Below are 20,337 nucleotides of genomic sequence, written 5' to 3' on the forward strand. Positions count from 1 at the left end.
CTCCACCTCCCGGGTTCAAGCTATTCTCCTGCCTCAGCCTCCAGAGTAGCTGGGATTACAGGTGCCGGCCACCACGCCTGACTAGTTTTCGTATTTTTAGTAGAGATGGGGTTTCACCATGTTGGTCAAGTTGGTCTCAAACTGCTGACCTCGAGTGATCCTCCCGCCTCAGCCTCCCAAAGCACTGGGATTACGGGTCCGGCAGTCTCAGTTAATTTGGAAAGTTTATTTTACCAAGACTGAGGACTAGCCAGTGACCCAGCCTCAGGAAGTTCTGACGACTTGTGCCCAAGGTGGTTGGGGCATAGCTTGGTTTTTTACATTTTAGGGAGATATGAGACACCAATCAATATATGTAAGAAATACATTAGTTCCGTCCAGAAAGGTGGAGACAACTCGAAGCAAAGGCCCCCACTGGGCGCTTCCAGGTCACAGGAAGGTGAGACAGATGGTTGCATTCGAGTTTCTGGTAAGTCTTTCCAAAGGAGGCAATCAGAATCTGCATCATCTGTCTCTGTGAGCAGAGGGATGACTGAATAGACTGGGAGGCAGATTTGCCCTGAGTGATTTGCCCACCATGTCGGCTGTTCAGATCTTTTGAATATTTTTCCATTTACTTATTAATCGTTTTGTTATTGCTTTCTGCAGTTACTTATATAATCTGGACACAAATCCTTTGACAGATACAGGTAACACATTTTCTTCTTCTTTGTAAATTGTCTTTTGACAATTTGAACAACAAAAGTTCTTAATTTTAATATTGTCCAACATATCATTTTTTTTCTTTTATGCCCCATATTTTATATCTTTTTAAAGTAATGCTGGCCAGGTGTGGTGGCTCAAGCCTGTAATCCCAGCACTTTGAGAGGCCAAGGTAGGTGGATCATGAGGTCAGGAGTTCGAGACCAGCCTGACCAACGTGTTGAAACCCTGTCTCTACTAAAAATACAAAAATTAGCCGGGCGTGGTGGTGCATGCCTGTAATCTCAGCTACTCAGTGTCATGCGCGTCCGTGTGAAGAGACCACCAAACAGGCTTTTTATTGCAACATGGCTATTTATTTCACCTGGGTGCAGGCGGGCTGAGTCCGAAAAGAGAGTCAGCGAAGGGAGATAAGGGTGGGGCCGTTTTATAGGATTTGGGTAGGTAAAGGAAAATTCCAGTCAAAGGGGGGTTCTCTGGCGGGCAGGAGTGGGGGTCACAAGGTGCTCAGTGGGGGAGCTTTTTGAGCCAGGATGAGCCAGGCACAAGATAATGTCATCACTTAAGGCCAGGTCCAGCCATTTTCACTTCTTTTGTGGTGGAATGTCATCAGTTAAGGCGGGGCAGGGCATTTTCACTTTTGTGATTCTTCAGTTACTTCAGGCCATCTGGGCATATACAGGCAAGTCACAGGGGATGCGATGGCTTGGCTTGGGCTCAGAGGCCTGACACTCAGGAGGCTGAGGCAGGAGAAAGAACCGCTTGAATCCGGGAGGTGAAGGTTGCAGTGAGATCGTGCCACTGCATTCCAGCCTGGGCGACAGAGCAGAGACTCCGTCTCAGGAAAAAAAAAAAAAAAAAAAAAAAAAAAAAGAAAAGAAAAGAAAAAGAAACAAAAGAAATGCTGACTTACTCCACAGTCATAAAGATGTTCTCTTATGTTTTCCTCTAAAGACTTTTTTTTTTACTTGAACATTTAGATAGGCAATCTATATAGAAATTATTTTTGTGTATGTTGTAAAATAAGGGTCAAAATAATTTGGGGGATGTGGATACTCAAATGATGTTTACTTATTGAAATGATCCTCATTTCCTACATTGTATTGCAGCATCATCTTTTTTATAAACAGTATGTGTGTGAGTCATTTTCTGAACTCTGTGTTCGTTGGTTGCCCTATGTATCTGTGTCAATTCCACTCTGATATAACAACTATAGCTTTAAAATAGGTCTTAGATTGGGTAATTCAATCCTACACCGTTATTCTTTAAGATTGACTTTGCTATCCTTGGCTCTTTGCACTTCCAAGTTGACTTTAAAAAGTCAACTTGTCAATTTCTATACTCACAAAACCTGCTGGAATTTTGTTTTAGAACTGTAGAATGTTTTGAGAAATGTTGACATCTTTATAATATGAGCTTTCCAAATCATAAGCATGGTATGTTTCCATTTATTTAGATCTTCTTCAATTTCTTTCAGTCAAATTTTATAATTTTTAATATTGAGGTCTAGAAGATCTTTTGTTAGATTTATTCCTAAATCTATTTATATAAATAAATATATAAATGTATTCCTTAAATTTCCCTTTTCTATTTCTTTGTGACTGATATTTGATACAATTTATTTTTGTGTATTTTAATTTAGAGAATGTGTTAAATACATGTTCCCTTTTAATTTCATATTTTCCTCTTCTCTCTGACTATATTAGATTCTATTAACTTAGAGCAGCAGTCTACTTTTATGTATATATAACTGTAAAACTTTATCATATGTCATAATAAGTGTTTTCTGATGTTGTAATCACTAAGGACACAAATATTCTTTACTCATCACTGATACTTAGATTCTTTCACTTTTATTGTTGTTTGTCTCAGAATAGTTGGTGCTCATTTCTGTCTGGGAGGTGCTTTCTCTTTTATCTTTTCCCTTTCTCCTTCTATCTGATGTTAGCAAAATAATAGGATATAAGAGCCATCTTAGTATTATATAAATGGCTCAAGATTATGCCTTGGGAGCCTAGGATTCCAGTCCTTGCTTTGTCCCTTCTGAGTTCCTCTGAAATATCCTCAGGCTAGAATAGGAGAGAATTTAAGACCAGCGTTTCCCAAATTCCTAGCATAAGAATTACTAGAGGTGCTCGTTGAAAACAAAGATTCTTAGATCCCTACCGAGATCTACTGAATTAGAATTTCCAAGGGAAAATGATTCTTATCCTCAGGGAAGTTTCACTTACACAGGACAAGATTAAGATTCCTTCCATCTCTGATATTATCTGACTCTGTGAATACTATCATTGTATTGCCATAATCAAAAGAAGAATTTTCTCTAAACAAAGGAGCGTCAGAAAACCACTGTCAATACTCCAAAGTTTAGTATTTGGTATACCTATGAGCACAAATAAATTGATACATTGCATACAGGTGCTATTCAATCTACTCTGCCAGATCAAGGAAAGCCAATGACATATGAGGATCTTCAAGGCATCTGTGCCTTTGCTAGTTAACTTGACTAGTAACTTCTGACCATTTATTTTGCATCCAAAGTCATTAACCAAACCAAGTCAGAAATGGCAGTGCTCCTGAAAGAATAACTATAGCTTAATCATTAATGCCACAGTCAGAAATGAAGCTGGACTCTTCTTTGGGTAAAGGTTGGTGGGAGACAGTAGAAATGAGGAGTGTAATAGAAGCTGAGAAGATATGGTCAAAGTCTGAGTTAAAGTTTAGAGAGGAAAAGATAGAGTTTATCCTGGCCCTATTTGTCAATAAATTATTCAAATAGTTAATGTAAAAATTTTGTGAGGGATATAGTTATAGGTTTTCTGTCTTGTATTTTCAAATAAAATAATTCATTCTGATGTTGCCTGACCTTGTTTATTTAGTCTTCAATTTTTCTTATTTCTTTTATAGCTCTCTAGTCTTTCTTTTCCCTTTTCGTTTGACAAACAACTAGAGGGGCACCATGCTCTTTTGTTATTCTTTTACTTCTTTGGCTTGACAAAAATAACACGGCATAAAATGAACCTAGCATTATCATGTTTGTTTTTGTTCCTCTTCTGATAAGGACTAAATATATAATTAAGGAAAATGGTGTTCACAACAGTACCTAGAAAATAACTGGTTCACAATTTTTGCTCAAATTAAATTTTATTTGTTAAATGAAAGAATAGATCAATCTTGAAGTGAGAAAATGAAAATACAAGGAATGACTTTAGCAAAGAAGAAAAATGGTTCCCAAATGTATATCACCAATCCTTTTCTCTCATTTTCTTTAGCCCCGCCTCTTTAATTGCTTATAGGCTATTTTTAGCTGAAGTTTTATGATGCTGAAAACAAAGGTCACCTTCCTTTCTTTTCTTCTCTTTTCTTTTCTTGTCTTGTCTTCCTTGCTTCCTTCCTTCTTTTCTTTTCTTTCGAGTCTCATTCTGTCACCCAGGCTGGAGTGCGGTGGTGGGGTCTTGGCTCACTGCAACCTCTGCCTCCTGGGTTCAAGTGATTCTCCTGCCTCAGCCTCTGGAGTAGCTGGGACTACAAGCGTGTGCCCCCACACCCAGCTAATTTTCGTATTTTTAGTAGAGATGGGTTTCACTATGTTGGCCAGTCTAATCTTGAACTCATGACCTTGTGATCCACCCACCTCAGCCTCCCAAAGTGCTGGGATTACAGGTGTGAGCCACCACACCCAGCCAAAACTCACCATCTTTCTTATCTCCCAAATTCAGTTCTATGATGGCTTTCCTTCTTCAATTCATTTTAATCCTCTGCATTCCTACATTCCATTTATGTAACCTCCATACCTGAATAATGACTGATACCAACTCCACTTTTTCCAGCAGTCATGGCATAGTGAAAATTACAAATCTGCCACTTACTGGACAGGTACTTTGAACAAATTCCTTAACCTCTGGGAACATTACTTTCTGTAAAATGGAGATAGTAATATGAATTAGGATAAATATATATGTTATATAGACATACAACATATATGTAATTCATATATATTAACCTTTCAATAGTAGATATTCAATAAATTACAGCTATTGTTACCCTGAAATCAGTTTTTCTTTCTTTCTTTTTTTTTTTTTTCTTTTTTTTGAAATGGAGTCTCGCTCTTGTTGCCCAGACTGGAGTGCAATGGTGCGATCTCGGCTCACTGCAACCTCCGCCTCCTGGGTTCAAGTGATCCTCCGGCCTCAGCCTCCGGAGTAGCTGGGATTACAGGCGTCTGCCACCACGCCCAGCTAATGGTTTTTTTGTATTTTTAGTAGAGACGGGGTTTCACCATATTGGCCAGGCTAGTCTTGAATTGCTGACCTAAAATGATCCGCCTGCCTGGGCCTTCCAAAGTGCTGGGATTACAGGCGTGAACCACCGCGCCCGACCTTGGTATCAGTTTTTCAATCTGTGCTTGAGGTGTTGTGTTCTTAACTATCTTGTACTCCTTTGTAAAGATAATATTTCTTAAACATAGATTTTCTAATCAGTTCTCTAGCATTGTTTCATTCCATCTTTGGCATGTTTTCACTTTGCTGTGCTGTACTTTTACACATTCTTTTTAACTATAGCTTCCTGCTTTGCTCTGGATCAGGAAGCGATTGAAGCTGACACCCACAGAGTTAAACTCAGTTGCTGAAGCCACCAGCTCCCCCTCCCAGTCCTCCTTTTCAGAGTAGGCTGGCAGCTGTCCTAACTGCCTACTAAAGCCAAATGCTTGAGGAGAGAGAGAAAGGAGCCAGCCATGAATCCTTTCCAGAAAAATGAGTCCAAGGAAACTCTTTTTTCACCTGTCTCCATTGAAGACGTACCACCTCGACCTCCCAACCCTCCAAAGAAGCCATCTCCGGTGAGTCCTTAGATTCAATCCTGCCTCTGGCAGGAATGGCTTCCCTCTTTTGGCTCTCTTCCTTGGGCTCCGGAGCTTCAAGCTGAGCTGTATTAGGGTATTAAAATGATTCTCTCTTGGATTTAGAATTCACCTGAAACCAAATCTAAACAGAAGCTTCCTTTACATAAGAAGACAAAGCAGCAGGAAGAGGTAGTCAAATTTCTTCAGTTGGGATCCAGGGACTTGATGAATTTCATTGCATATTCTGTTTCCCTGGGGGAAAAAAGCAATTTGAATGTCCAGGGAAACTTGGCAAGCATTCTTGTCTGGAGAACTATGTGTGATTGTTCTTTCTTTACCAATATAAAAACTCTGCTCTTAGTTCTCCCTGTGTGCAGAGCCTTCTGTTGAACACTAATGGAAGTTTCAGAATAGATCCACTCTCTGTTACTATGTGTTCCCAGTTTATTGTGGGAGATAGGGCAGAAAAACAGAGAAGTAATAGCAATGTTTTGCATTTATATACTTGCTAAAACACTTCTAAACTCATCATCTCAGTCAATTCTTACATTAAAATTCTGTAAGTGGGGAGGATATAGTAATGATAGCCAAAATTTACTGAGTTCTTACTGTGGGCCAAAAGGTGATGTTATTCTCATTTCTTCAGAATAACAGAACAGAGGATTTGAGACAGGTGTAGTGACAATGCCAGTATCAGTATGTTAACATAGCCAGTGGCAGTGTTGCCTAACTAGTGACAGTGTGTCAGCTAAACTCCAGATTGCATAATTCTCAAGCTGTGAGCTGCAAAGGTAAGAAGCCCAGTTCACTGTATGTTTCAAACAAGTTATTTTAAAACGTTAAAATAATTAATATTTAGGAGGGTTGTTTATATATATCCCTAGGGTTAAAAGAATAATACATTACTTTATTATTTTGCCTATTTTTTTTAGTTAATGATATCTCTTCTGGTCCCAAAGAATTTAGGGCTACTTATGAAGATGTATATATTTCTCACGAAATGAGGCAATATAAATCTTATAAGATTTGACAGTACCGAGGACAGATACCTCTATGTCTCTTCTCATGTTAGTTAGTCTATTGTAATAGATAGGGAATTAAAATAAAGCATAACATTCCTTATAGTCTGACTGATATATTACGTGAAAAAACATAATTCTTTTAATGTCCAGTAGGATTATCATGAAAATGTTACAGAATCTCTTCAGTAGGAAGAGTAGACATTTAATTTTACAGGATTTAAGAACTCTGCCTAAAGTCAAGATGATCAATTAGCTTACCCTTAGGAATCTCTGCCCTCCATGTTGGGCTCTGTGCCTGACTCCAGCAGCCTCTGAAGTAGAAGCTATCATATTGCCAGGATTCCTCCCAGCATGGCAAACAGAACAGCTGGGGACAAGAGGGGTCAGTCCCCAGAGTGGAGCTAAGCAGAGACTGACATCTGAATCTCACTGCTTGGATATCAGGTATTCCATAGGCTATCTCTTTATTCTGTTCCTAGGAAGTAAATATGACCATTCTTCTGCCCCAGAGCCCTAGGCTTTTCATTTAGTAGTTGTGGGAAGATGAGCAGGTCCTGATGTCTAGGATCAAGGAATATTTGAGCAAGTCCACATGTAAAATAAACAAGAAACAAAATAATATTCAGATTAGCTTCTATTATTTCTAAATCAGTAACGTAAGCACTTTTAGTGTTATAATAGGTGTGTCATGAAGACTAGAGACCATTGATCAATTACCTACCATGACAATTTGAAATAAATGAATTTTTCAGTTGTGAAGAAATCTAATTGTTGAAACAGGGGAAAACAGCTCATGCTTGAATCGTTGCTTTCTTGTTGAATAGAAAATCTGTGGCTCCAACTATCCACTGAGCATTGCCTTCATTGTGGTGAATGAATTCTGCGAGCGCTTTTCCTATTATGGAATGAAAGGTAATTTTGTGTCCAAGAGTCCTACCTACTCTCTCCCACTCACCCTCACCCCATGTTTGTGACAGCCTGGTCTCTTTATGTACACTTATTTCCCTAGTCCACTCTTTCTGCCTTGGTCCAAATCGATCCTTTACTTTGGCCAAGACTTCCAATAAATCTCTCATAGGATTTCACCTAATATATAGGCCAAGATCAGAAAGGCCTGAGAGAAACCAGAACACAGACTTTGAGAATGTAAGTGGGTAGAGCTGGACATGATGGCATGTGCCTGTAGTCCCAACTACTTGGGAGGCTGAAGCAGGAGGATTGCTTGGGCCCAGGAGTTCAAGGTTATCGGGCACCTGTAATTGTGCCAGTGAATGGCCACTGCACTCCAGCCTGGGCAACATAGCAAGAACCCATCTCTGAAAAAAAAAAAAAAAAAAAGTGGGGACGCTCTCATTATCTGAGTTACATTTTCCATACCTGTTCCTCAGGTATGAGCTAACAGCTCTTGGCTAAGAGCTCATACCTGAGGAACAGGTATGAAGAATGGAATTCAGATGAGAGCTCTCATCATCTTGTTGCTGGGAAGGAGAGGAGAGGGAAGGGATATTGGAAGCACCATGTTATGTTCATGGTTGGCCTAAATGATGCTAGAGGTGCACATAGACTGAAGGGAGGAGTATTATATTTGTACGTTCAACATAGTCCCATTCACTCCCACAACTCCCATGGGGCCCTGCTTCTACTGCCTGGCAGTCACTTCTCAGTCATGTCACTGATGGGAGTACTGAAGGCCAAAATCACCTTATAAAGACCAGAGATTAAATATATTTTTTTCCATAAATCGCTTTAGGCCGGGCGCAGTAGCTTACTCCTGTAATCCCAGCACTTTGGGAGGCCGAGGCAGGCGGATCACGAGGTCAGGAGATCGAGACCAGCCTGGCTAACACAGTGAAACCCCGTCTCTACTAAAAAAAATACAAAAAACTAGCCAGGTGTTGTGGCGGGTGCCTGTAGTCCCAGCTACTCCGGAGGCTGAGGCAGGAGAATGGCATGAACCCGGGAGACAGAGCTTGCAGTGAGCCGAGATCGCGCCACTGCACTCCAGCCTGGGCGACAGAGCGAGATTCCATCTCAAAAAAAAAAAAAAAGTCACTTTAATGCATCTGTCTTGTTTTTTCTCCCCACACCCCCTTTTTTCCCCCACTACAGCTGTGCTGATCCTGTATTTCCTGTATTTCCTGCACTGGAATGAAGATACCTCCACATCTATATACCATGCCTTCAGCAGCCTCTGTTATTTTACTCCCATCCTGGGAGCAGCCATTGCTGACTCATGGTTGGGAAAATTCAAGTAAGGAAATGGGAGGTCACATCCCTACAAGTTTCACAGATTGTGCAGAAGGCTATCACTTCTAACCTGTTGCTTCTGAGCAAGAACATACCTATGTCATGCGTGAAAAATAAGAATCTCTGTACATCTGTGTAGTGTGGGAAATTAAAAAAAAAAAAAAAATCTCTATGGCAATAAGGAAAGGCTATTCTTTTCATTATCAGTTTTTCCAATGTGTTTACATCCTCTTCAGTTGCGGTATCTTTTGTTCCTTAAAACTAATTTTAACCTTCCATTCCATAGTTTAATATTAAATCTTCTTCTAATCTTGGTGGAGATAGAAAGTACTATCCACCAGCAAATTTCTAATTTTAGCTGGCTGCGGTGGCTCATGCCTGTAATCCCAGCACTTTGGGAGGCCGAGGCAGGCAGATTTCCTGAGGTCAGGAGTTTGAGACTAGCCTGGCTAACATGGTGAAACCCTGTCTCTACTAAAAAGACAAAAATTAGCCAGGCATGATGGAGGGCGCCTGTAATCCCAGCTACTTGGGAGACTGAGGCAGGAAAATTGCTTGAACCTGGGAGGCAGAGGTTGCAGCGAGCCAAGATTGCGCCACTGCACTCCAGCCTGGGCAACAGAAGAAGACTCTGTCTCAAAAAAAAAAAAAAAAATCAAATTTTAGATGCTTTTAATGTGGTTATTTGATACTTTCTCCCATCTCTTCTCCAGATTGAGTCATCCCATCTCCTTTAGGATCTTTATGAGTGTCTCTTTTCAGCTCTTTTGCCATTTATTTCTCTTCTCTAACATCTTTTTGTAGTTTCCTTCCTATGAATCTAATATTTTCATGAGTTAGACTATTGGTTCATTCAGTTCAGTATCTTTTAAGTCCCGGAACATAGCACCAAGAGATACAACATGGTATAATGTTATAGTTGTCCCCTATAACATTATCCTGATAAGCTAGAAATGGATTGTGGATATCCACTGCTCAATTATTTTCTATGGACCTGTCATTTGTCTAAAAGAGCATTTCTCAAAGGGCATTCTGTTCAAAACTATAAAATATAATGAGTTATGAGGGAAAATAAAGCTCTTGTGGTCAAACAAGTTTGGAAACTGTTAGGCTGAGCAAAGCTAAAAATGTTCCCTTACTGCATGACTTCTTATAGCCTTAAATATGCTAATATGAACTATAAAATCTCCACAGAAGGTTGTAGTACGTAGTGTTTCCCAAACTAAGGTGACTATGGAATATTTTTTCTGGATATTTTGTGGACCTAGTGTTCCCAGGAATTCTCTTTAGTAAACAGTGGTTTATAGCTTACTTTGGCCTATATATGTTCATTATTCTAAAAGTGTTTAATCAGCACCTAATATATATCTGTAGACGTAACACAGTACTGAACAGTTTCTTGACTTGGGAGAGGAATGGTGGGTGAGTAGCTGAGATCTACATTTGCTACATATGTAGTAGTAGTCACCAAAGTTATCTAGATATGAGATTGGCACTACTTGCAGAATAAAAAGTGCAATCCATAGTCTATTTATTCAGTTGTAGAAGAAAGATTCATATACATGACATACCACTTTTATTTATTTTAAAAATAATTTCCTTTAAGATTGAAGAAGCACAGTTACAGGATTTGGTGAGCAATTGTTTCCTGGTTAATTCAGAGAAAATTTAAGAACCTCCACTTGTGCCCTCAAGTCAATCCTTCTTGATGTATTTATTATTGTTTTTAATTTATTTTTATTGGGGTATAACTTACATAAAGTACACAAATTCAAGAGCCTTAACTGTACCACCTTGATCAGTTTTTATATATGTATCACCATCACCTAGATCACTCTCCCTAGGGTCTCTGTACCCTCACTATTCCCCTCTCTCGCCTTCAAATTCTCCCAAAGAACCAGAGTCTTTTCCTGCAACCAGAAGCAGGTGCAAATCTCTAATAGTTTTAAATGAACAAAACTCATCTTGACTTTTCTTTTCCTATCATTTTTCTCTTATTGCCATTAACCCCATGTTATAAAAATAATCCTCTGTGTGTGTTGCCTTTCTTTCTCACTCTTCATTATCACTTCTTATGGTAGAGTAATATAATGTAATGCAATATAATCCAATTCAATTTAACTTGATTTGACCCAATTTAATTCAATAAATGTTTATTGAGCACTTTCTATTTGTCCAAGGAACCATGGAGGATGAAGAGGTGAATTACATGTACTATCTAATTCATATTGTTCATATTAAAATAACTTTAATACAGAGCATATTGTAGCACAATAAGGTATACTATAAATCATCTTTTTTCCTATTGAAATTACTCCCTAAGATCACTGGTAAGGATTTATTCATTAACAAATTCCAGTGGTCTTTTCTAAATTCTTACTCATTTTGAACTTGTTATTAACATTTCAGTCTGTTTATCATTTCTATGAAACTCCCTGGCCTTCTCTACAGTATATTTTTCTTACTCTCGTCCTCTTATATCTTTTCTTATTTATCTGGCTTCTCTTTTGCCTCTTGTTTACTTCACTCTCTCCTGAGTATAAGCATTTTCCCAGGTTATAACTTTTACCCTCTTCTCTTTCTCTAGATTCTTCCTTAGCAGATTCTGTGGTGTTGATATTAGCTATATGCAGATGGCTCCTCAAATTCCAGTGAATTACATATTGGCATTCACCTCCTGGATTGTCCTAACTCCCCAAATCTGTTCTTTCTTCTGGCTTCCCTACATTCCTACATTCAATCAGTTATCAAATTCTGCCAATTCTGTTTGCCACAATCTCTCTCACATTTATCCTTTTTTCAGCACAACATCCCCTGCATTAGTTGCCATCACCCAGTTTTGGTCTTCATTGTCTCAATGTCTTTAAATTGAGATATTAAAATGGACATCTAAAATGTTTTTACTGCTTCCGATCTCTTTTTCTTACAATTGAGCATATACGCTACTGCCAAATTAATCTTCCTAAAAGAAATCCTGATCACATTACTACTCTGCTCAGCAATTTCTGGTGACTGTTAAATCACTGTCTGCTAATCTCACTCCAACTGAATTTTCTGTGCTTATTGTCATACTTATCTCCTTTCAAGAGTGGCCACTAGAGGAAAATTTAATACTAATATTTCTGTAATCATATCCAATGGGATCTCTTCTTCATGTCTGCTTGCATTGTTTCTGCTTCATGGAAACCCCTTCTTCCCCATCCTTTCATGTCCAAACCCTTTAAGGCTCATTCAAATACCACCTATGCCATGTAGTATTCTCTGCCTTTTACTATAGCCAAAAGTAATCTAATGTTTTCTGAATTCTTTGTTTTCTCACCCTTGTATGACATTTACTAAACTCTATCTTATTATAGTTATTTAATTATTTATATATGAATCTGATATCTTCTTTCAAACACCTAGAGGACAAAGTCATTTATATATATTTTTCCCCACCCACCCCAGTCATTTATATATTATATAAACATATATAATGTGTATAATATATGAGTATATGATATTTAAGTATATACATAATATATATATATTTTTGTCGTTGAGACAAAGTCTCACTCTGTCACCCAGGCTGGAGTGCAGTGATGTAATCTTGGCTCACTGCAACCTCTGCCTTCCAGGTCCAAGCGATTCTCCTGCCTCAGCCTCCTGAGTAGCTGTGATTATATGCATGTGCCACCATGCCCGGCTAATTATCGTATTTTCAATAGAGATGAGATTTCACCATGTTGGCTAGGCTGGTCTCGAACTCTTGACCTCAAGTGGTCCACGCACCTCCCTCTCCCAAACTGCTGGGATTACAAGTGTGAGCCACCGTGCCCAGCTGTGATTCATATTTTTATATGAGAGCACGTAGAATAGTGCCTAGCACGTAGCAGGCCCACAGTAAATCTTTGAATTCATAAATTTATTTACCCTCAGACCCTCAAATGTAGCCACATACTGCAGGTAGATGTAGACAGGCATGAAGGTTACTTTTATTTTATTGTGGGTATTGTGGTTGCTTTTTATTTTTATTTTTTATTTTTATTTTTTTATTTTTTTTGAGATGGAGTCTTACTCTGTCTCCCAGGCTGGAGTGCAGTAACGCGTCCGCTCACTGCAAGCTCTGCCTCCCGGGTTCACGCCATTCTCCTGCCTCAGCCTCCCAAGCAGCTGGGACTACAGGTGCTGGCCACCATGCTTGGCTAATTTTTTTGTATTTTCAGTAGAGACAGGGTTTCACCGAGTTAGCCAGGATGGTCTCCATCTCCTGACCTCATGATCCGCCTGCCACGACCTCCCAAAGTGCTGGGATTACAGGCGTGAGCCACCGCGCCCGGCCTGTGGTTGCTTTTTAAATAAGAAAACTTGGGGGTAATTGGTATCTCTTTCACAAAGGGAGTAGTTTGAGAAAACGTGGATAACTTGTTCTCCTGTAGTCATATTTATGTGTGTGTGCGTGTGCATGTGTGCATGTTAACATATACAAACAGATGATAACAGCAACAAAAGCGAGTAAGTACTTAAAACTACCCTTCCTTAAGTTGGAAAATCAGAAAAAAGACAAGACTCTTCCTTTACTATCTTCTCTAATTTGAACCTGTAGCCTATTTTCTTCATTTGCTAGAGGAAAATGGATAGATTTTTGTTTCAAACCATTAAGTTCTTCCCCACCTCTCATATGTTTCTCTGCCTGAGTATGTGTTTGTGTGTGTGTGTGTGTGTGTGTGTGTGTGTGTGGTGTGTTTACTTTTATTCAGGTGTTACCTTGAGGGTGAAAAGCCTTCTATAACATTAGAAAGATTGTTCAAACCCTGAAGGGGCAATTTCCTGAATTTAGTAAACAACTTCTATTAAAAATCTTTCCTCTCTTTGCTATCCCACAATAATAGATTCGTTAAGAGGAAATGGGCATCCAGAGTCCCTGACTCTTGTTTAAGGAACTCCCTATGCCAGGAAAGAAGTGATTCTTCCTTCAGAGCTACACACAGGAATGACTAATCAATAGGTACACAGTGGGAAAACAAAAATTATTAAACATGCATATTGGTTTCTCAAGGATGCTATTTGTAGTGTCAAGTTGGTTTTAAGAAAGGAAAACACTTTTAGTAATAGTTCCTAGATTTTATATGCTATTACCGAGGCTCATCAGTTTTGATTTTTGACTTGGGCAATCGCTTAGAACCACTCTCTTAAAGGTGTTTATCATGCTTTTATTAAAACGTTTAATTTAATTTTAATTTTAATTTTTTATTATACTTTAAGTTCTAGGGTACATGTGCACAACATGCAGGTTTGTTACATAAGTATACATGTGCCATGTTGGTTTCTTGCACCCACAAACTCGCCATTTACATTAGTATTTCTCCTAATGTTATCCCTCACCTGGCCCCCACATCCTACGACAGGCCCCTGTGTGTGATGTTCCCCGCCCTGTGTCCAAGTGTTCTCATTATTCAGTTCCCACCTATGAGTGAGAACATGCGGTGTTTGGTTTTCTGTTCTTGTGATAGTTTGCTCAGAATGATGGTTTCCAGCTTCATCCATGTCCCTGCAAAGGACATGAACTCATCCTTTCTTATGGTTGCATAGTATTCCATGGTGTATATGTGCCACATTTTCTTAATCCACGCTATCATTGATGGACATTTAGGTTGGTTCCAAGTCTTTGCTATTGTGAATAGTGCTGCAATAAACATACATGCGCATGTGTCTTTACAGTAGCATGATTTATAATCCTTTGGGTATATGCCCGGTAATGGGATGACAGGGTCAAATGGTATTTCTAGTTCTAGATCCCTGTTTTCCACAATAGTTGAATTAGTTTACACTCCCACCAACAGTGTAAAAGCATTCCTATTTCTCCACATCCTCTCCATCATGTGTTGTCTCCTGCCTTTTTAATGATTGCCATTCTAACTGGTGTGAGATGGTATATCATTGTGGTTTTGATTTGCATTTCTCTGATGACCAGTGATGATGACCTTTTTTTCATGTGTCTGTCGGCTGCTGAAATGTCTTCTTTTGAGAAGTGTCTGTTCATATACTTTGCCCGCTTTTTCATGGTGTTTTTTTTTTTCTTGTAAATTTTTTTAAGTTCTTTGTAGATTCTGGGTATCAGCCCTTTGTCAGATGAGTACATTGCAAAAATTTTCTCCCATTCTGTAGGTTGCCTGTTCACTCTGATGGTAGTTTCTTTTGCTGTGCAGAAGCTCTTTAGTTTAATTAGATCCCATTTGTCTATTTTGGCTTTTGTGGCCATTGCTTTTGGTGTTTTAGTCATGAAGTCCTTGCTCATGCCTATGTCTTGAATGGTATTGCCTAGGTTTTCTTCTAGGGTTTTTATGGTTTTAGGTCTAACATTTAAGTCTTTAGTCCATCTTGAATTAATTTCTGTATAAAGTGTAAGGAAGGGATCCAGTTTCAACTTTCTGCTTAGAGCTAGCCAGTTTTCCCAACACCATTTATTAAATAGGGAATCCTTTCCCCATTTCTTGTTTTTGTCAGGTTTGTCAAAGATCAGATGGTTGTAGATGTGTGGTGTTATTTCTGAGGCCTCTGTTCTGTTCCATTGGTCTATATATGTGTTTTGGTACTAGTACCATGCTGCTCTGGTTACTGTAGCCTTGTAGTATAGTTTGAAGTCAGATAGTGTGATGCCACCAGCTTTGTTCTTTTAGCTTAGGATTGTCTTGGCAATGTGGTCTCTTTCTTGTGTCCATATGAACTCTAAAGTAGTTTTTTCTAATTCTCTGAATAAAGTCATTGGTAGCTTGATGGGGATGGTATTGAATCTATAAATTACCTTAGGCAGTATGGCCATTTTCACAATATTGATTCTTTCTATCCATGAGCATGGAGTGTTCTTCCATTTGTTTGCGTCCTCTTTTATTTTGTTGAGCAATTGTTTGTGTTCTCCTTGAAGAGGTCCTTCACATCCCTTGTAAGCTGGATTCCTAGGTTTTTTATTCTCTTTGTAGCAATTATGAATGGGGGTTCACTCAGGATTTGGCTCTCTGTCCATTATTGGTGTATAGGAATGCTTGTGATTTTTGCACATTGATTTTGTATCCTGAGACTTTGCTGAAGTTGCTTATCAGCTAGAGGAGATTTTGGACTGAGATGATGGGGTTTTCTAAATATACAATCATGTCATCTACAAACAGGGACAATCTGACTTCTTCTTTTCCTAATTGAATACCCTTTATTTATTTATTTCAGGCCTGATTGCCCTGGCCAGAACTTCCAACACTATGTTGAATAGGAGTGGTGAGAGAGGGCATCCCTGTCTTGTGCCAGTTTTTAAGGGGAATGCTTCCAGTTTTTGCCCATTCAGTATGATATTGGCTGTGGGTTTGTCATAAATAGCTCTTATTATTTTGAGATATGTTCCATCAATACCGAATTTATTGAGAGTTTTTAGCATGAAGGGCTGTTGAATTTTGTCAAAGGCCTTTTCTGCATCTATTGAGCAAATCATGTGGTTTTTATTGTTGGTTCTGTTTATGTGATGGATTATGTTTATTGATTTGCATATGTTGAACCAGCCTTGCATCCCAGGGATGAAGTCGACTTGATCGTGATGGATAAGCTTTTTGATATGCTGCTGGTTTCAGTTTGCCAGTATTTTATTGAGGATTTCTGCATTGGTGTTCACCAGGGATATTGGTCTAAAATTCTCTTTTTTTGTTGTGTCTCTGCCAGTCTTTGGTATCAGGATGATACTGGCCTCATAAAATGAATTAGGGAGGATTCCCCCTTTTTCTATTGATTGGAATAGTTTCAAAAGGAATGGTACCAGTTCCTCTTTATACCTCTGGTAGAATTTGGCTGTGAATCCATCTGGTCCTGGCTTTTTTTTTTTTGTTTGTAAGCTATTAATTATTGCCCCAATTTCAGAGCCTGTTATTGATCTATTCAGAGATTCAACTTCTTCCTGGCTTAGTCTTGGGAGGGTGTATGTGTCCAGGAATTTATCCATTTCTTCTAGATTTTCTAGTTTATTTGCATAGAGGTGTTTATAGTATTCTCTGATGGTAGTTTGTATTTCTATGGGATCGGTGGTGATATCCCCTTTATCATTTTTTTATTGTGTCTATTTGATTCTTCTCTCTTTTCTTCTTTATTAGTCTTGCTAGCAGTCTATCGATTTTGTTGTTCTTTTCAAAAAACCAGCTCCTGGATTCATTGGTTTTTTGAAGGGTTTTTTGCGTCTCTAGCTCCTTGAATTCTGCTCTGATATTAGTTGTTTCTTGCCTTCTGCTAACTTTTGAATTTGTTTGCTCTTGCTTCTCTAGTTCTTTTAATTTTGATGTTAGAGTGGCAATTTTAGATCTTTCCTACTTTCTCTTGTGGGCATTTAGTGCTATAAATTTCCCTCTAAACACTGGTTTAAATGTGTCCCAGAGATTCTGGTATGTTGTGTCAATTTGGCTTTCAACATTTGAAAGCCAATGTTCTCATTGGTTTCAAAGAACATCTTTATTTCTGCCTTCATTTTGTTTTTACCTAGTAGTCATTTAGAAGCAGGTTGTTCAGTTTCCATGTAGTCAGGTGGTTTTGAGTGGGTTTCTTAATCCTGAGTTCTAATTTGATTGCACTGTGGTCTGAGAGACAGTTTGTTGTGATTTCTGTTCTTTTGTATTTGCTAAGGAGTGCTTTACTTCCAACTATGTGGTTAATTTTGGGATAAGTGCCATGTGGTGTGAGAAGAATGTATATTCTGTTGATTTGGAGTGGAGAGTTCTGTAGATGTTTATTAGGTCCACTTGGTGCAGAGCTGAGTTCATGTCCTGGATATCCTTGTTAACCTTCTGTCTCATTGATCTGTCTAATATTGACAGTGGGGTGTTAAAGTCTTCCATTATTATTGTGTGGGAGTCTGAGTCTCTTTGTAGGTCTCTAAGGACTTGTTTTATGAATCTGGGTGCTCCTGTAGTGGGTGCATATATATTCAGGGTCTTCTTGTTGAATTGATCCCTTTACCATTATGTAATGGCCTTCCTTGTCTCTTTTGATGTTTGTTGGTTTAAAGTCTGTTTATCAGAGACTTGGATTGCAACCCCTGCTTTTTTTTTTTGCTTTCCATTTGCTTGGTAGATTGGGTAGATCTTCCTCCATCCCTTTATTTCGAGCCTATGTGTGTCTCTGCACTTGAGATGGGTCTCCTGAATACAGCACACTGATGGGTCTTGATTCTTTATCCAATTTGCCAGTCTGTGTCTTTTAATTGGGGGCATTCAGCCCATATACATTTAAGGTTAATATTGTTATGTGCGAGTTTGATCCTGTCATTATGATGTTAGCTGGTTACTTTGCCCGTTAGTTGATGCAGTTTCTTTCTAGCATCGATAGTCTTTACAATTTGGCATGTTTTTTGCAGTTGCTGGTACTGGTTGTTCCTTTCCATGTTTAGTGTTTCCTTCAGGAGCTCTTGTAAGGCAGGCCTGGTAGTGACAAAATCTCTCAGCATTTGCTTGTCTGTAAAGGATTTTATTTCTCCTTTAGTTATGAAGCTTAGTTTGGCTGGATATGAAATTCTGGGCTGAAAATTCTTTTCTTTAAGAATGTTTAATATTGGCCCCTACTCTCTTCTGGCCAAGAGATCTGCTGTTAGTCTGATGAGCTTGCCTTTGTGGGTAACCTGACATTTCTCTCTGGCTGCCCTTAACATTTTTTCCTTCATTTCAACTTTGGTGAATCTGACAATTATGTGTCTCAGGGTTGTTCTTCCTAAGGAGTATCTTTGTGGTGTTCTCTGTATTTCCTGAATTTGAATATTAGTCTTCCTCGCTAGGTTGGGAAAGTTGTCCTGGATAATATCTTGAAGAGTGTTTTCCAACTTGGTTCCATTCTCCCTATCACTTTCAGGTATACCAATCAAATGTAGATTTGGTGTTTTTACATAGTCCTATATTCTTGGAGGCTTTGTTCATTTCTTTTTACTCTTTTTTCTCTAAACTTCTCTTCTTGCTTTATTTCATTCATTTGATGTCCAATCACTGATACCCTTTCTTCCACTTGTTTGAATCGGCTATTGAAGCTTGTGCATGCATCACGTAGTTCTCGTGCCATGGTTTTCAGCTCCATCAGGTCATTTAAGGTCTTCTCTACAGTGTTTATTCTAGTTAGCCATTCATCTAATCTTTTCCCAAGGTTTTTAGTTTCCTTGTAATGGGTTCAAACATCCTCCTTTATCTTGGAGAAGTTTATTATTACCAACCTTCTGAAACCTACTTCTGTCAGTTCATCAAAATCATTCTCCATCCAGCTTTGTTCCATTGTTGGCAAGGAGCTGCAATCCTTCGGAGGAGAAGAGGTGCTCTGGTTTTTAGAATTTTCAGTTTTTCTGCTCTAGTTTCTCCCCATCTTTGTGGTTTTATCTACCTTTGGTCTTTGATGCTGGTGACCTACAGATGGGGTTTTGGTGTGGATGTACTTTCTGTTGATGTTGATGCTATTTCTTTCTGTCTGTTAGTTTTCCTTCTAACAGTCAGGTCCCTCAGCTGCAGGTCTGTTGGAGTTTGCTGGAAGTCCACTCTAGACCCTGTTTGCCAGGTATTACCAGTGGAGGCTGCAGAACAGCAAATATTCTGCCTGATCCTTCCTCTGTAAGCTTCGTCCCAGAGGGGCACCTGCCTGTATGAGGTGTCAGTCAGTCCCCACTGAGAGATGTCTCCCAGTTAGGCTACCCAGGCTTCAGGGACCCACTTGAGGAGGCAGTCTGTCCTTTCTCAGAGCTCAAAAACCATGCTGGGAGAACCACTGCTGTCTCCAGAGCTGTCAGACAGGGACGTTTAAGTCTGCAGAAGTTTTTGCTGCCTTTTGTTCCACTATGCCCTGACCCCAGAGGTGGGGTCTATGGAGGCAGCAGGCCTTGCAGAGCTGTGGTGGGCTCCACCCAGTTCAAGCTTCCCCGGCTGCTTTTTTTACCTACTCAAGCCTCAGCAATGGCAGATGCCCCCTCCCCCTGCTAGGCTGCTGCCTTGTGGGTCAATCTCAGACTGCTGCACTAGAAGTGAGCAAGGCTCCGTGAGCATGGGACCCACCGAGCCAGGCGCAGGATATAATCTCCTGGTGTGCCATTTGCTAAGACCATTGGAAAAGCACAGTATTTGGTTGGGAGTATCCCGATTTTCCAGGTACAGTCTGTCATGGCTTCCCTTGGCTAGGAAAGGGAAATCCCCCAACCCCTTGTGCTTCCCGGGTGAGGCGATGCCCCACCATGCTTTGGCTCACTCTCCATGGGCTGCACCCACTGTCCAACCAGTCCCAATGAGGTGAACCACGTACCTCAGTTGGAAATGCAGAAATCACCGTCTTCTGCATCGACCACGCTGGGAGCTACAAACCGGAGCTGTTCCTATTTGGCCATCTTGGAGTTATTATGCTTTTGAATGTCTTCTCCACACTTCTCTTTTCTCTTTCTCCCAGGTGGGTCTGCATAGTATGTCCTTTCTCCTCTTTTTTGTCTGATCTGAACTGACCTTCTTTTCTTCATGCAAGGTCTCTTCCTCTTCCATCACTACATACTCTCAACCTCTG

General features: G+C 39.5%; 1 protein-coding gene across 7 annotated transcripts in view; it reads left to right on the forward strand.

The window, feature by feature from the left end:
- The first annotated feature begins 4,788 nt into the window (after positions 1-4,788).
- Positions 4,789-20,337, forward strand: part of SLC15A2 (solute carrier family 15 member 2) — a 52,194-nt gene continuing 36,645 nt past the window's right edge. For 2 of the 7 annotated variants that reach the window (XM_007985631.3, XM_007985632.3), the window contains exons 1-3: positions 4,794-5,542; positions 7,392-7,479; positions 8,677-8,818. In XM_007985631.3, the coding sequence (XP_007983822.1) occupies positions 5,438-5,542; positions 7,392-7,479; positions 8,677-8,818 (335 nt within the window). In that variant the 5' untranslated portion in view covers positions 4,794-5,437. Of the gene's footprint in view, positions 5,543-5,668; positions 6,337-6,820; positions 7,012-7,391; positions 7,480-8,676; positions 8,819-20,337 lie in introns of all 7 variants that reach the window. The other 5 variants (XM_073009760.1, XM_007985635.3, XM_007985636.3 and 2 more) reach the window with 5 other exon arrangements.

Source organism: Chlorocebus sabaeus, chromosome 22 (assembly GCF_047675955.1).
Source record: "Chlorocebus sabaeus isolate Y175 chromosome 22, mChlSab1.0.hap1, whole genome shotgun sequence".
NCBI classification, from domain to species: domain Eukaryota; kingdom Metazoa; phylum Chordata; class Mammalia; order Primates; family Cercopithecidae; genus Chlorocebus; species Chlorocebus sabaeus.